We start from the raw sequence: 17,194 nt of genomic DNA, 5'->3' as shown, positions 1-17,194 counted from the left end.
AACAAATATCACAACTCAAAATATTTATTTACAAAAATTGTGAACTCCAAATATGACAAATTATGAAAGTGAATATTTTGAAACAATAGTGAACATTTCACTTCCATAATTGCATCAACACATTATTTTTAGAATTAAAATTTTGTATTACAGATATTTCGAACACACTTTTCTTTTCTGTCCTTTTCATGTGTATGGATGAGTTTTAGACGCAGCCGATCAGATGGGCCAAAACTCATGGAGACATGGACTCACCCACTGACATGAATTAGATGCATTCCCCTCACACACCATACATGCCTAGCTAAGCCTGCCTTTAATCAATGCATGCCGTTTGCCAGTGTTTCAATGTGACACCCTTTAATAAGTCTCCTTTATATTACTATATAAGTAAATTCTTCAAGAAAAGTCAATGGTTTAAACCAAGCAGGCACCAACCCATGGACGTGGACTTCCTTTTCGATGTGAATCTCTCATCGAATGTTCTATTTGTGATATGCATAAGAGTTGGGACCATTCTTCATGATTCTCATATCACATGGCCGTGAGGTCCAAAAAATAAAAATATATTTATTATTTTAAAAAATTAAATACTTTGGCTAAGATCTATTGCATCGGAAATATTATGAAGGACAGTACGTACGACGCGTAGGGTGGTACCGTCGATGTGGGTCGAGACTGCAAAGACATGCAAGGTCCATGCACGTGCAAGGCCCTGGCCCTGGCCCTGCTTTTGCCCACTTTATAAAAAATATAATTTGCATTATCCTTCCCACACTCCCTTAATCTAACGCTTCCTAATCATTGCATCATATCATAACCTTTTGCCATCATTTTCTCGAAAAGTTTTTGGGTCCTACCTTCAACATCAGATCATACACATACTATGGCTCTTCTAATGATTAATCTACATCCCTTTCTTCTGCTATATGCATTATCTTTTAATTTCTTTCTGTCCCAAGTTCTTAAATTTTAATTTATTAATTAAATCTATTAAAAAAATTTATGATATATATATTTTCAAATATTACCCACGATTATTTTCTAAAAAAATAAGAAGCCAAAATCGATTTTATTTTACAATAAAAATAAAAATATGAAAAATTTAATAGGATTGAAAGAATACTTATAGATGTTCCTTTCCATCCACTTTTTGATTTAATTAAGATTACAATTTAAGTTTCATTGAGACAGAACCGAATCCATAATCGTTCACGAGATAATTACAATATATTGCGAAACGGTCCTAATTTCATAGATTAACGAGTAACAACAAAGTTTATGAAGAAAGAGATTAGGAAAGTTGAGATGTGGGACATTTCCCCTACATTTCCATCCATTTTAAATCTGACCACTAGCCTTGTCACACTCGTCTTCCTCTGATCTCAAATCGCAGCCGTCTGATTATAACCGCGAACAAGACAAGAAAGGCGAGCAACCCCACATGATTAAAGCTTTTTTTTTCTTTTTCTTTTTAAAGAAAAATGAAAATAATTGATTTGATTGATCTAACTTTCTAATTCCCCAATCTTTTTTTACACTTCACTGCACACAACAAACTTTTTTTTTTAATAATATTTTCTGAAAAGATTGATCTGAAAAAGCAAAAGCTAAGGAAAATAAGAGAGAAACAAAATCTTGGAGCTTTGGTTTTGGCATCTTTTATTGCGGTGATACTCGCAATTGCAAAGCACGTTTTTGTTTAAGATTCGTTAATTACTGTTGACGTTTTTAAAGAAATGGTTGTTCGCGAATTCGATTGATTTGATTTCTTTGATAAGCATTTAAGTATGTCGGCTGCTGAATCTTGATTTTACAAGTGTATTTTCCGTTTCGACCTTGATTTTGGTTTCAAATGGCGGGAGAGATTGAAGAGACTTTCAGCATTAGTTTACAGGTAATATCTATATCTTTTTTGCATTACCTCTCTCTCTCTGATTTTATTTAAAAGAAACGTTTATCTGTTTCTCCGTTTGAAGATTAAAGTTTAAGCTTCTTAAATCTGTGTACTTGTTATTTACGTTAGTTTCTGTTAGTTCATTAGTTGATTTGTTGTAGTTTGATCATGATAATTATTTCCTTTTTCTATATTTGATGTGTAAAAGAGTTCAAAAGATTTACTAGACTTCATCCTATGTTTTTTAGATTATTTCTTTATCTGTTTGGTTCAGTAAAATTTAGAGTTTTTGTTTTTGATTTGGGGGCAAGGCCGGCTACTAGTTTTCTCATACAACTACAAGTTATTCTGTAAACTGATTTATTGCTATACGTTCTTTCCATATAGCATTATCCATCTGCCTTGGCACCAGAGTCGTTATCTTCTACATTACTCGGATTTTAGGCTCAATGTTTTTTTTTTATATATATATATATTTTTTTACGTTTTCCCTTAGATAGTAGTATTATTCACGTCTTCCGACTAGAATGTTATCTTATATTTAACCTGGATGCTATGTTGGGTATGGTATGTACATATAACATGTTAGTTTTTTCATATACCAGAGAATGATATCCATATCCAAATATGTGTGAACAAATACAAGTAGTTTATATTTGAACAAAAAAAAAATACAAGTAGTTTAGAAAACAAGAATCTGGCAACGAGAGGGATAGCAACTCGGAATCACCATCAAAACTTGTGGGTACTAGACATTAATTTCAACTCCACGACTATAAAAAGTCAATATTGAGTTTAATTGGAAGTAACCAAGAGGAGTTGAAGGCAGAATGCATAGAAGATAAATTTATCTATTTAGACTATAAACTGCTTGTTATCTTTACGTTGTTTTATATATTTTACCACTTGTTTCAGCATTAGCAGATAAAATAGTACTATTATATATGTTAGTTCTCTTTTATATGTCAAATTGGCTGTGGCACCAGTTTTGTGCCGTTAGAAAGTTCTACTGTATTATTTCTGGAATGTCGACAGTCCATAGAAATTTGTCATTAACTGTAGTGCCTTACGGTATCCCGATTGCCTCCCAAGTCCCACTACCATTTCAAGCCCTGATGGAATTTGACAATGCTAACCTCTTCCATGAGTTTCCTATCAGTGATTTGGCTCGGAAATACAATTTACTTTATGCTTGAGCAGATAATTTTCCACCTATTTAATGTATTTAACTCCATCTTTTTTGAACTGGACAGGCAGAATCTGTTCATTGTGGTTCTATATCATTTGGTAGATTTGCAAATGAACCCCTAGCTTGGGAAAGGAAATCCTCTTTCTCACACAATAGATATCTTGAAGAGGTTGAGAAATGCTCAAAGCCAGGTTCAGTTATTGAGAAGAAAGCTTATTTTGAAGCTCACTTCAGGAAGAAGGCACTTCTTCTTCAAAGTTCATCATCTGAGGACCAAAATGGAGGAGAAGATCAAACCTGTGAGAGTGATGCTATGGAGAATGAGAATTATAGACAATATCAAACTGGCGAGAATTATGCTGCGGAGAACACTTTTTATGGAAATGATTCTGATAGTACAAGTAAAGGTAGCAGTTACAATCATTTTGATGAAAATGGATTATGTAGTACAGATCATGGGGAAGATCTTTATTGTGGAAATGAAGGGAGCTTCTTTGATCATGAAAATGAAGGGAACCATTTTGATCATTCAAATCAAAGTGGCCTTCGTGCTCAATTTGACATGAGTCCGGAACATTCAGAATATCTTGGTGAGGGTGCATTGATTGAATGTGGAAGCGAATATCCAGTAGATATTTCGGTCCCGGTCCCTATAAATGTTGAACCTGAGGAAACTTGTCAAATTCAAATTGGATACGCTAAATCATTTATAAGCAGTGATAATCCAGAGAATGAAGTAGAAGAAAACCTGGATGATGATGTAGTTAACATTGAAGAATCCTTTAAGTCCTCGGAGTGGGATCAATGCCCCAAGACTGGAAACACTAGAAAAGTTGATACTACTAATTCTAAAATTCGGCTAAATCATTCTCCAAAGGTATAAGTTTATTTATATTGCCTTCAGTTGAAACAAATTACTAACATGTCAGAATTACCAAAATCATAATTCTGAACGGCACCAGTCATGCAGTAGATAGAAACTTGAATTCACATTGTTTTCTGATGTGATGCCTGCATTTTCTTTTATCTCCTCTTTCTCTATATTAATAAAGATACTCAACTTTTCCCTTGTGTTTACCTCCCTGTGACTTATACTGATTATTATTACTATTTTCATTCTAGTTGAAGCCTGCTCCCATGAGTCCTGATCATTCCCCGAAAAACAGTTTTTCTGATCCTTCAGAAGTAGCTGCAAGGGTTCAAGAAAGAAAAGAAAAAGAGATCACAAAGAAAATAAAAGCAGAGAAACTACCACTACAAACAGTCTTTCCAACTCGACGTTCAATGCGCAAATCTCCAAAACAAGAGGTGAAGATTTAGACTTTGTCCTGAAACTTAAAAGATAAAAATATAATCTGGAAAAAAGGAAACATCTGTTTTATTTTTATTTCTATTTAGCTTTTTTATTAAGATTTCATGCTGCTATTCTAATTTCCTTCTCTTTGGTCTTTCTTGTCCAGGACTCTGCAAGGTTCAATGCAAAATTAAACACCGGCAATAAAAGGTACTTGGTATTTCTTGCATTTTAAGAATATGTATGTTTGATTTGTAAGGAAATTTCAAAAGATTAGTTCACCTGACAGTGTAAAGGAACCAATAAGAAAGAAAGTAATTGAAGCTCAACCATCTTCGTACAAGAAGATTGAAACTGTTGCTCGTCAGACACCAGACAGGTGTGTGGCAATATCACCGCGATTTCTTTGTGCCATCAGACTTTCGATTTTAAACCTTAACGTATTATTTTATGTAGGATTAACCAATCAGTCAGTTCAACTAGGGGAGACGCGAAGTCAAATGCCAGAAGATTCCACTTTAAAAGTGGAGAACGAGCAGAAAGGAGAAAAGAGGCAATAATCCATACTGTCATTCTGAAAATTTATTTTATTCTTTAGTGTAAGCCTTTAAGGTATGCTCTTAAATCTCTTCCTCTGTTCATTTTTTTTCCATACTATGGTTTCAGTTCTATATGAAATTGGAAGAGAAAATGCATGCGAAAGAGGCAGAGATGAACCAGATTCAAGCAAGAACACAGGTAGGGAAAGTACAATATTCAGAATTTTTACTATTTTAAAGGAAGATGAATTGGTTTTTATCTTTATGCTTCCTTCTTAGTATTTGAAGGACCGCTCTGATATTTTCTGGATTAATGCGTTGCTAAATTTATATATAAATTGCACGTTTTGTTCACTGTTGTTGCAGGAAAAGACAGAGGCTGAGATTAAACAGTTGCGGAAAAGCCTTAATTTCAAAGCAAAACCGATGCGTTCTTTCTATCATGTCTCCGCAACATCAGGATCTACTAGAAACAAGGTAAATTAGAGTCTGCTATCCTTGATTTTATAATGCAGCTCATATGTTTTCTGATGTGATTAGTTTACATCATAGAGAAGCATGCACTCTTGAGTATTTAGTCTGTCTAACTTGGAGGTGCTTACGTTGTTGGTTCGTATGTAATCATACCATTGCAGGATGACTTAAGTTACTCTTCTTCATTTCTATGTAATCATCTTAAAAAAGCTTTAACATTTTTTACCTTGCACGCGGAATAGTCTATTTACTTTTATATATAAATACATAATGAATAATTGGTAGCGGGGTTTTTTAAGCTAATGATAAGGTATTAACTTAATGAAATCCTTATCATTCGAGTGATTCATGTGTATGATGATTTTATGTCTTTTTTTTAATAGATTTAACACCAACTTGCTTCAATTTTTTATATTCCAGACTACAACATCTACTATGAAAACAGCAAAAGTACAACAGAATTCATCAAATTGTAGGATGAGAGCAATTCCAAGATCACGGTCACGCTATATGGAAACAAATAAACAAGCACATTCTGCTGCTGGATTAGAATGCGAGTTGAATTGTCCTACAGTTAAATCGTCTCAAGCTAGCACTGTATCATCGATTCCACCAATAGAAAGTCACATTCCCCCTGAACCTGTGACCCGAAATCTGATCCTTTCAAGGAAAGAGCGAGAGAAAGAGAGCAGTATACAAAAACATCGCATATCAGAAAGCGGTCAGGTTGTTAATAAGTTTGGTGGTAGCAGGCCAAAAGTAGGTGGCTATAGAATTAACAGTGAGCTGGGGACAAAGAACATGAAAAATGCTGGAATTGCCGGTAATTCTGGGATGGGCCGACTTGCAGTTATCGCTTCCTGAAATGAGCGGCCATGGCGTATTCACTCATTCATCTCCTTTCCAGTTCAACCAAGCCAACATATGTATCAGGTATCCTCAATTCGAATCATATATTTACTGCCTTCAATGTACATTGAATGAAACCGATCCTCGAATGTAGACCGTGTTTGTTTTCATACAGCAGTAGAGAAATGGCCAGGCTTATAATAGATGGTTGACTGTAGAGTATTCCTTCATTGTAGTTATTCTCATTACTCCGACTGTCGGTCGTTTGCGAGGTTGGGTACTCCTACATTGCTAAAAAACGAATAAGTTAGCCAATTGAGTTTCCATGACTGGTTTACATAGAGTGGGTTACCTATTTGTGATATCAAATATATAAATATATATGTTATAAGTTACACATATATGGTAAGTGGCAGATGTGTTTGTCTGACATATCAACAATAAACTTTCTTACGAATCCTTTAGCAAAATTGTTTACAACATCACGCTCAAAAATATATACCTCATGAGTCATAAATTATCATAATCTCCCACGATAAACCATAAATTCAACCTTGCCTACGAATGATAATTACAACTTTGTTTTTTTTGCCAATAACAATAATCAATCCCATTAATTATCTTTCTGTTATAGAAAATAAAGAAGTCAAACTCCATATTAATCCAAAATTTTAGCAACAAAACTTGGGCAAATGACCCAAAAAAGCCCTTTTTTTTCAAAAATTATCGAAATGGGCTAATTATTTAATTATTTACCGGAATGGTCCATTTTCCGCGAAATCGCGTCCACGTCAGCGCGATGTCAGGGTACGCACCAGGAAATTGCGTCCACGTCAGCACGATTTGCTTACGTGGACACAAATCGCGCCCTCTAGGACGTGATTTGCTGACGTGGATGAACAATTTCTCATTTTTAGCTTGGAAAACTTTGAAAGGCCATAACTTTTTGCTCGGTTGTCCGATTGAGACGAATTTTTTTTATTTCGAATAACTTTTCGAGATCTACGCGCTGACAAACCGCCGAAGGCGGTTTGCCACACTTTTCGTCGAAAAAGATCCCTTTTTGTCCCTAAATTTTGATTTTTTCGATTTAAAATTAAATTTTGAAACATTCAAATCATTATTTGTAGTATGTGTATATGTTAATAGTTACGTACAGAAAAGTCAACTGAATATAATTTTATATTAAATTCATTTAAGTTCTTCTCAAACGACCAATGATTCTAACTGTCTTAATTATATAAGTTACCGATGCCTTTGCCTAAGCATCGATGAGCTAACATTTTATATAAGTTATTTCTAATTGTAATTAGCACTTTCTATCATTATGCAGGTTGCTTTTCCTAACTTGGAGAAAATCACAATCTGCCATTTGAGGAATGCAAAGAGGATATGGCACAGCAAATTTCATAAGAATTCCAACAAGATTCGAACCAAAGTACTAAGGGAAAAGAATAAGCATCTTAACCAACTAAGCTAAACTAATTAATTGATATATTATAAAAATACTGTTATTATCTTAATTATATTACTTACGTTCTAACGATTTATCGGACCTATTCCATACACGTGTCAAATCAGAAGAAATAATACAATAATTCTGTAAAAAAAATCCGGTGTTTACTTCAAATAAATAAGAAAAATAATGATTTGAGTGTTTCAAAATTTAATTTTAAACCGAAAAAATCAAAATTTAGGGGCAAAAAGGGATATTTTTCGATGAAAAGTGTGGAAAACTGCCTTCGGCTATTTGTCAGCGCATAGATCTCGAAAAGTTATTCAAAATCAAAACAAAATTTGTCTCAATCGGACAACCGAGCAAAAAGTTATGGCCTTTCAAAGTTTTCCAAGCTAAAAATGAGAAACTGTTCATCCACGTCAGCAAATCGCGTCCTAGAGGGCGCGATTTGTGTCCACGTAAGCAAATCGTGCTGATGTGGGCGCGATTTCGCGGAAAATGGACCATTCCGATAAATAATTAAATAATTGGCCCATTTCGACAATTTTTGAAAAAAAAAAGAGAGCTTTTTTTGGTCATTTGCCCACAAAACTCGACCCTTTATCCGCCTCGAATTATCCAAATTGATTTGGTTAGTAAGCATTTCCTTTGATTTATTACCCATTCATGATAAAATTGATTATACAAATGAGTTCAGAACGTGCCTAAATAAATCATACGTTCAACCACATCACATGCCTATGAATAATTGCAACTTTTTCCCTCCCAATAACAATAATTGATCCCCTTGATTATCTTTCCGTTATCACGAATAAAAAGAAGTCAAACTCTACATTAATCTAAAATTTTAACAACAAAATTCTACCTATCATTGTGTATCGTTTAGCGTATTGGTGGATTTCGGATTTTCATATCATAGTATAATAACTGGTGTATTGATGTTTTTTAATGTTTTATTTAAATCACATCCAATTTATGTTTACTTTTCCGAGTAAAATTTATATTAATTATTGTTAAAAAATATAGAAAGATTAAAAAAGTGTTTTGAAGAGTGTCCACTCTTTGGCCAACTACAGTAGACTGGATTGTTTTCATATTTGTGTTATTGACAATTTATTGAATCGGATATTTGGGTTGTGATGATATTATAGAATGTATGTAGCCTATTAATAAATATCATATCACTTAAAAGAAACATGTATAGAGAATCGGTTCATGCTTATCAATTCTCTTGTATCAATAAAATTGAATTGGATCGAAGCCTCATTTGGATGGCCCATTAGCTCCATTTCAATGTGTTTGAGCCACTTTTGGAGTTCAATCTCACTGATGAAGTGTTTAGATAATTTCTCAAGTTTCCTAGTGAACTAATTCTCCCTTTGTTGCAACTCCAGTGGAAGCTTTTGCTTAAATGCACTCAACAGTCTTTTTTTTTTCAATTTTTCCCATGCCCTTTCTGCTTTTTTAATGTTTCTTTTCCCTTCTAATGTTTGAAGTTGAAAAGCCCACGCAATTTTATCTCTAGATTAGACTGGATAAATACTTATATTTTATAATAATTAATAAATCATATAATTTATAGGATAAAAAGTAAATAACAATTGAGGTGTTTTAATATTATAACTATAATTTAAAAATATACAAATATTTTCGTGTGTCGTTATTCCTTTTTATTTTTTTTAATTATTTGCTTTTATTTTATTAAATACAATTATAATTTAGAAAATTTTAATAACTATTTAAGATAAATATAATTTTATTATATTCATTATATATACTTTCATGATATTTTAATGTTTTTAATAGTAATTTTTCATTTTAACCTTACTGCTATAGTTGTGTTTGAATCCAAACATGCATTCTACCATTGATTTTAATCTTACTGTTAGAGTATCTAATCTTACTTCTATTATATATCATTTCTAATAATGATAAAATAATATTTGTCATTTCTAATCTAATGTCCTTAATAGCCATTTTCTATTCTCACCTCACCGTTACACCGCTACAGTTGCGTTTGAATCTAAAGACACACCCCACAGTTGTTTCTAATCTCATTGCTGTAGTGTCCAATCTCAACACTACAGTAACTAATCTCACTGCCACCGCTGTTTTTAACTTCACCAGAGATAAACACACCGCCCATCCAAACTAAGTCTAATTGTCATTAGTCCTTATTTGTTATTATTATATTGTATTCAATTTATTTAGATGTACGAAAAATATAGAATATTTAATTTATATAAATCTCTCAATTTTATAGAATATTTTAAGTCTATTCATATTAATTTTTTTGTAATTATAAAAAAATATTCATATTTTTAATTTAATAATTAATATTTAATAATTTAATAATTTTTATTTATTAAAATTTTATGTATAAAAATCTTAACATTGTCTAATATTTATATTATGGTATTATATTATATATACTAAATTCTTATGTATTATAAATTACATAATATATAAAAATAACATTGAAAATGGGTCAAACCAAATCGGGCTTGGATCTTGAATTTTTGAGCCTTAACTTGGTCTCTTTTTAAAACAAGCATAATTTTTTTCAAATAAACTAGGTTTAAACAAAAAATTGATTCTTAAACTATAATGTTTTCCCACTTAAATACCTAAATTTTTTATTAATTTTTTTACCTAAATTGTGATTCTCAATACTTTTCATAATCTCACCAGTTAGAACATGACACATCATGATGTGAGCTTCTTTTATTTTGAAATAAAAAATTTTAATATAATTAATTAAAAATAAAATACAAAATCGTAAATACATTTTAATTTCTATGGTAATGGCTTAACTCAAAACTTCACGATCCTTCTCTTGACAAGAAACAAGCCATCTTAGGTTGCATCCTTCAACTTATCTCCAAATCTAATGACACGTGTCTAAATAGAGTGAAATTTATAAATTTTCAAGTTTGGAAAATCAGCAGACTTGTGACGACTTTTTGGATGAGATCTTGGCATTTCGGGGTTGAGATATCTTCATGGCGTTTGAAGATCTATCTTTTAGCTTCGAAGCGCGCTTTGAATCACTTGATTTTGAGTTCAAGATCTCAAGTTATGACCGTTTTAGTGAAGATTGCGCGAGCAGAATTTCGAGACAGGATTATGATGGGAGTTACGAGTTTTAGGCTTTTAATTCGAGTTTAAATCATATTGGGTTCAGGTTTGATGCTTAATTTTTATTATATATGAGTATAATATTGTATTTATCAGCTTTTATTGTTTTATTATTTTATTATTCTAAATTTTTAACAATTATTAAGTAGTTTAAGTTATTTTGGAGTTTTATGTCAATAAGAAAGTTTAGTTTAAAACTATTTCTTGGATTAATTAGAGTTCTAGTATAATGAAGAGTTTTATTTAGATTTGTTTAACTAACCTATATATAGGCCTTTGTATTGTACACAAATTACACAATTTATTATTATTCAACTTCTTTTTTGAGTTAATAAAATCTCATTAAGTTTTTTTTTTAAGAATTTCTCTTGAGTTTCTTTTAGAAGAGTTTTAACAATCTTTTCAGATTGTGGGGATCATCTTCAAGTTTTTTCTTACCAAATTTTTTTTACTTTTACATACCACGTTCTATCTTGTTTATTTTCTTCCTTGTTATTTTAATTGTAGATTTATTATTCTATTTTAATTATCTTAGTTATTTATTTTAATTGTTTTATTTGACTTGGATTTAATCTAAGTTTCTTTCCCAACGTTTAGATCCCTAAGTTAAATCTATGACTTGAACAAACTTTACAATCTACTTCCGCATTTATTTGTCTCATTTTTATCACCCAAATTTTCATATCAATGTCGTTTTGAAAAAGAAATACCCAAGTTTTTCTCCTAAAAAGTAAAAACCCAATTTTTAAATTTAATTTATAAGTTGTTTAACAGCCACGAACAATTTTCTATTTTTTATTTTCTTAAACAACAAAATTTCAAAGAAGAAGAGCAAAAACAATAAAACTAGCTAACCAATATCTGCTTGTTTTAACTTCCCCTCCTCTCTTTGCAACAAACTCCAAAAGTGCCCTTTTTTTCTACGAAGAAACTGTTGTTGATAGTAATAATATTTTATTATGTAGAATTATTATTATTGTTGAAATGTTTTATAAAGATATAATCTTTTTTTACATAAAATTATTTTATAAAAATATAATTTTATATGAAATGATATACACCTATTAAATGTCCGTAGTCATTTTTATTGTTCTATTTAAAATGTTGAGGGCTTTGTTATATTTTGAAGGCATATAAAATTTAGTCATTTTTATTGTTCTGTTTAAAATATTGAGGCTTTGTTATATCTTGAAGGCATATAAAATTTTTGAAAGAAGCACCTCAAACTCATTACATTCTATTTATTTTATTTTATTTCTTGTTTATTTTTTCTTACAGAAACCACAGATTTGAATGGTAAAGTTTTAGATTGAGAATGGCTTACGAGTTCGCGCAAATCTTTTCATTGAAGATGTGTGTAGCTTTCCCAGTCCCAATGATGAAGAAAAGGCCTACACCTTCAAGCTATTTGAAGTTCAACTGTAGAAAACCCCAGTCCAGCTGGAATTGGAGGTATCCTCTTTGACGACCCAGGTGAAGAGTTAATTTCTTTCTCAAAGTAAAATAGCACCACTAGCCTGCTACTTGTAAAGTTGTTAGCTTCCAACTGGTTGTTGAATGTGACAGTGGTAATATTCTTTGACTAGATGAATGGCGAAGCCAAAAATTTTGTTAAGGGATGTTGAGTTAAAGATTATAAAAATTGAGGGGTCAAAGTTAAACGTTTTGTACTAAAGATATTTTAAATTAAATTATTATTTAAAATAATTAAAATTATAATTTTTTTCATTTAATCAAAGGTTAAAGGATTAAATTAAATTTGTTAATTTTGAGGAAGGATTATAAAGCAATTTTTTAATTTAACCAAGGGGCCAAATCCCTTACGCCCCTGGACTGAATTAATCATCAAGCTTCTACTATGAAGTTGTTCAGGAAGCTCGTCTTTTCGTATATTGGACTCTCCTTTAAGTGTAAGAATAAGTTTTACTGGAGGGAGACAAATGAGGAGGCTGATAGGCATCAACTGTTCAAACCCATTGTTGATTGTTTCTTACTGATGGTTATGTTCACTGTTTTCATTTTTAAATTAGATGTAAAAGGTTGTGGTTTGCATGGTGATTGAGTTTAAATGTTGAAGAAGATGATGGACAATGTAAATTAATTGGTTAAGAGAATTTTTAATGAAAATAACAGTTTATGTAGTAAGATTATAGATTGAGTAACAAGGAAGATTTTTATTTATTTAAGAGTTTAAATTTAGGATTAAATAGTAAAGGTATAAAAGACCTAATTATAGGTTGGGTCACTAAGACTCGCACAAAAAATGGAAGAGTTTTAAAAAATATAGACCTAAAAAATAAATTTAGATAAAAAAATAAGACTCATTTTCTATACTTCCTTTTCTTGTTTTTCTTAATTGCCTGAAACTCACATATGCAAGTTTCTATCTGAGAGAAGTAAATTCAGAGAATTCAGTCCATTTTTCCGAGGAAGGGAAATTGAAATAAATAGAGTGAGCACTGAGCACACACAATAAAAATGATTAAACAAGAAATGTCAATAAATTCAGCTTCAAAAAAATCAAATCAATGCATCTTTCCAACCCTAAGAAAATTCCAAACTATAATGGAAGATGCAAACTGAGAGATTTAACACTTTTAATTAAATTAAACTTAAAAAGAATTTTAAGACTGAGCCTCGCACAACCCAGAGTTTTAATCCGTAGATTCAACTCATAAGTCATCATGGAATACCAAACTGAAGTGCTAAAATGGGACCCAGCAGTTGGTGATAATCGATGTTGATCTTGATCTCATCTAGAATCATCACTTTTTGTCGCACTGAGTTATGTGTGTTGTTGGTTAATGATTCCTTGTACCACCTTTAACTTCTTCTTTTTTGTTGAAGTATAAAATTAAAAATCAGGATTTTCATTTTTGTGGAGTGAGTGAAATTTTTATATTTAAATTTTGGAATGATTTTTTTGTTCAATTGACTAATTTATTTTAAAATCAATAAAAATTTAAGAATTTTGAATTGACCAAAAAAACAAAAAGAGAAAGAAAGAATCCAGCCAACAATCTCTTTACTATTATTTAGTAATTACAAAATATTAACATTAAATGAATAGATTGAGTCCACCCGTAACCTAACTTTGCATCCTCTATCCGCAACTTTCCACTAACTATTAATGCCTTTTAAATCTATCAAGTAATAAATAAAACTTAGACTCGAGGTTATAGGTACCAATTTAGTTTTTCTATTTTTCATATTTTAAAATTCATGTCCAAATGGTAATACTATAATTATTTTTTGATTAAATTTATTGGTGTGATATTTTAAAATAAAAATATACTCACTTTATTTTTAAATTTAACAAAATAATTTCAAGAACATTAATAATTGTATCTGAATTTAAAATTTTAGAAAGTGAAGAGATTAAATTCTAGAAAATAAGAAGTACATAGACTAAATTCTGAATTTATGAAAAGTACAGGGACTTATGAAAAATTTTAACGTATTCGAAGCTTATTTTTCCAACATTGACAAACAAATTTATAAATTGATTGGTTGAGGAGGTAAAATGAAAAGTGGGTAAATTTGTTATTACAGAACAATATCAAATGAAAGAGCAGGTAAAGAAACTAATAGTTCCTTAAACTTTCTATTCCGACAAATTATTTTCTCTTACCATATCAAATTCTTGAACAAGATCCTAGGAACCCTCCCAATTCTAAATCTATATTAATATAATCCCCATTCAAAAAGCCAGAAGGAGCATGAATCCAGAAAGCAAAGCCAAATACCCCACCTGGAAATTCCGGCTCGCACCACCAAAGTTCTGGTCAATAGGGTACAGGCTCCCTGGTGGACCAGTTGTGTATATAATAGATGGTGGAGTAGGGGGAAGTGGACAGCAATGGGTTGGCGGCTTTTTCGGTTTAGGTGGCGGAGACAGCGCCGGTGGTGATGGTGGGGGAGGGCATGGCGGAGGTGGTGGAGGAGGAGTTTGTGTACATGACGGGGTACACTTGACGCCTTGATCACCACTCTCATCAAGCTCCCTTGATTTCAAGCCGTTGATGGGGTATGCAAAGGTGGCGATTACCAAGAATATGGTTACTGCTATTGCCGGCGGATTGAAACGGGTCGATTTCGCCGACATGGTGGCGAACTGAAGATGAGGAAATTAATTTGCGAAAGAAGAAGAGATTATGGGAGTTTGTAAATGGAGTGAATGAGAGGGTTTGTTAGGGGGTCTTTATTTTGTTTTTCAATTTCTACAAGGAGGAGGAATAGGAATAGGATGGTCCAAAAGTAAAGGCCCCCACCATCTAAACTAATACGTATGGGGGAGTTTGAAGTGACGGTAGAGTATTTAATTCATAATCACCGACAATCTTAATTTGCATATCAATAATGAAGTTTATAAACCCAAATACAACATTTATTATCTATGAACAGTATGAATCCACTTTGGAATGCTTCATGTTGAGCACACATGGCATGATGAGTTCATTGCAACAGAGGTCTAATCATTCAAGTTTTGATAACTACACACCAGGGATGCCATTCAAATCAATCAACGTGTTAAAGAAATATATGGCTTATCCTTTTAATTTGTTCTTGTTAAATGAATTGATTTTAACTCAATTTGCATATGATTAGTGATTTAACGAAAAAGACTTGAAGCTGGCGTTGAAACTTCAAAGAGGTCAACAATCGCTTGGATTGCATTCGGATTTCTATCATTTTATTTATTAAACTACATTTAATATGTACCCTACTAATAATTTTAAGTTTGGGAGATTTTATTAACTTTCTTTGAATATTTAATATAATTTCAATTTATTTTAAATTAAATAGATTTTAATTTCCAAATTTTTATTGAAAATGCGAAAAATCATTTAACTTTTAATTTTATTTTTTTGTAATTGTTCATATATTTTTAAAGAGTTTGGACTAAATCGATAAAAAAAATATAAATAATTAGAGCTAAAAGAGTTGTTCTATTTTTTTTATAACAACCACATCATCAATTTTAACAGAAAAATTGACGGAGGGATCAAGATTTTTAAATGAAAAAAGTATAGAGACTTATTGTCCCAAAACTAAAGAATGTAGACTAAATTTTAAATGTACAGCCCAATATTAGCCCGGGCCAACACCAAATCAATCCACAGCCCAAATTTTAAAACCCTAAACGGCCCAATGGGGCCCAAAAGACTAAACAGCATCAGGGAACCCTAGGGTTCCCTCTTTTCCTTTGCGCCGCTGCCTCCGTGTGCAGTGTCGGCGTGCACATTGCTCGAGGGCTGCCTCTCTTGCACCAAAATGGTAAGGGTCAGCCTTTCTCCTCCGTCAGCGCCTGTGAACATGAGAAAAGAGGTAGAAACAGCGGAAGAAAAGGAAAAGAGACAGAATAGAAATAGTAACGAAAATGAAGCGAAACAGTAGCCAAAAACAGTCAACATTGAAGTGTAAAATCAGCTATAAAAAGCCACAAATAATGTAATTTCGAGGGGGGAACGAATGTAAAAAAAAAAAACATTTTGAAGAGAATAAAATCGAGATATCAGAAATTGAAAAGAAGGTTTTTTTTTTCTTCTCTATTTTTTCATACTGTTTCTTAATATGGTTTTCTTTCCTTTTCGTTTTTTTTTTATTTTAATCACATATATAAGAATATAAAATAAGAAGAGAAAAGATGAGAAGCAACCTTACCTGGGCGCGCCATCGGAACCCTCTCGGTCGGTCTTCGTCGGAGTCGAGGAGAGTTTCCGGCTTTGAGGCGGCTGATGGGTATAAGGGGTTTAGATTTCAGTTAGGGGGGATGAAATGTTTGGATTAGGGTTTTCTGAAGTGGTTTAAAAAGGGATTAAACGACGCCGTATAGAGCCTGCTTCAGTGGCTCTAAAACGGCGTCGTATAAGGCCTTTAACCCGCACGCCCGAGTCCGACCCAATGAAGGTCCGCGTGATTTTATGCCTGATGGGTTATTTTCCTGCCTGACCCTTCTGCTTTTTCTCTGTTTCATAATCAAGTTTTTTCATTTTTTTAATTTGACCCCGAGGATTTCGCGTTTAATTCCTTTCAGTCCAAGTGAAACGTTGCGCATAGGACTTCAGGAATATTCGCTGGACCAGTCCTTGGATGTTTTATGCGCATTCATTTCGGCCCAGATTAGGGTTTTATTATTTTCGCAATGTTTAATATTCACCCCTTAATTTTATGCTGATTTGCGATGCAGTCCCTAATCTTTTATCATAAGTTTTTTTTGTGTATTTTTTTTAATTGCTTTTGTTTATTATTATTAATTTTCTTGCTTGTTTTGATTTTGTTTTATTTACTTTTTTAAACTGTTTGGATTTTTTATATATATATTATTTCATTTAAACAGTTTTACTATTATTTA

At 32.0% G+C, this 17,194-nt stretch overlaps 2 protein-coding genes and 1 long non-coding RNA gene across 3 annotated transcripts; 1 reads left to right on the top strand and 2 right to left on the bottom strand.

Moving 5' to 3' along the window:
- Nucleotides 1-1,506: 1,506 nt before the first annotated feature.
- LOC107946282 (protein WVD2-like 7) lies at nucleotides 1,507-6,557 on the top strand. The gene is made up of 9 exons (XM_041106937.1): nucleotides 1,507-1,897; nucleotides 3,151-3,963; nucleotides 4,209-4,394; nucleotides 4,547-4,590; nucleotides 4,670-4,759; nucleotides 4,837-4,933; nucleotides 5,047-5,118; nucleotides 5,286-5,396; nucleotides 5,814-6,557. Exons 1-9 carry the CDS (start codon nucleotides 1,856-1,858, stop codon nucleotides 6,255-6,257), a joined length of 1,899 nt encoding a protein of 632 aa, XP_040962871.1. The 5' UTR covers nucleotides 1,507-1,855; the 3' UTR covers nucleotides 6,258-6,557.
- A 7,801-nt stretch (nucleotides 6,558-14,358) lies between these two features.
- Nucleotides 14,359-15,178, bottom strand: LOC107946281 (uncharacterized proline-rich protein). Its single transcript, XM_016880538.2, has one exon. The coding sequence runs from the start codon at nucleotides 14,942-14,944 to the stop codon at nucleotides 14,540-14,542; it is 405 nt and encodes a 134-aa protein (XP_016736027.1). The 5' UTR covers nucleotides 14,945-15,178; the 3' UTR covers nucleotides 14,359-14,539.
- Nucleotides 15,179-15,768: 590 nt separating this feature from the next.
- On the bottom strand, nucleotides 15,769-16,993 carry LOC107946280 (uncharacterized). The gene is made up of 2 exons (XR_001696895.2): nucleotides 16,504-16,993; nucleotides 15,769-16,147 (listed from the first exon to the last, which is right to left on the bottom strand). It is a non-coding gene; the product is annotated as an uncharacterized lncRNA (long non-coding RNA).
- Between the last annotated feature and the right edge of the window lie 201 nt (nucleotides 16,994-17,194).

Source organism: Gossypium hirsutum, chromosome D12 (genome assembly GCF_007990345.1).
Source record: "Gossypium hirsutum isolate 1008001.06 chromosome D12, Gossypium_hirsutum_v2.1, whole genome shotgun sequence".
NCBI lineage: Eukaryota > Viridiplantae > Streptophyta > Magnoliopsida > Malvales > Malvaceae > Gossypium > Gossypium hirsutum.
Note: the sequence above shows the minus strand (reverse complement) of the source record. Positions and strands in the feature narration are given on the sequence as shown.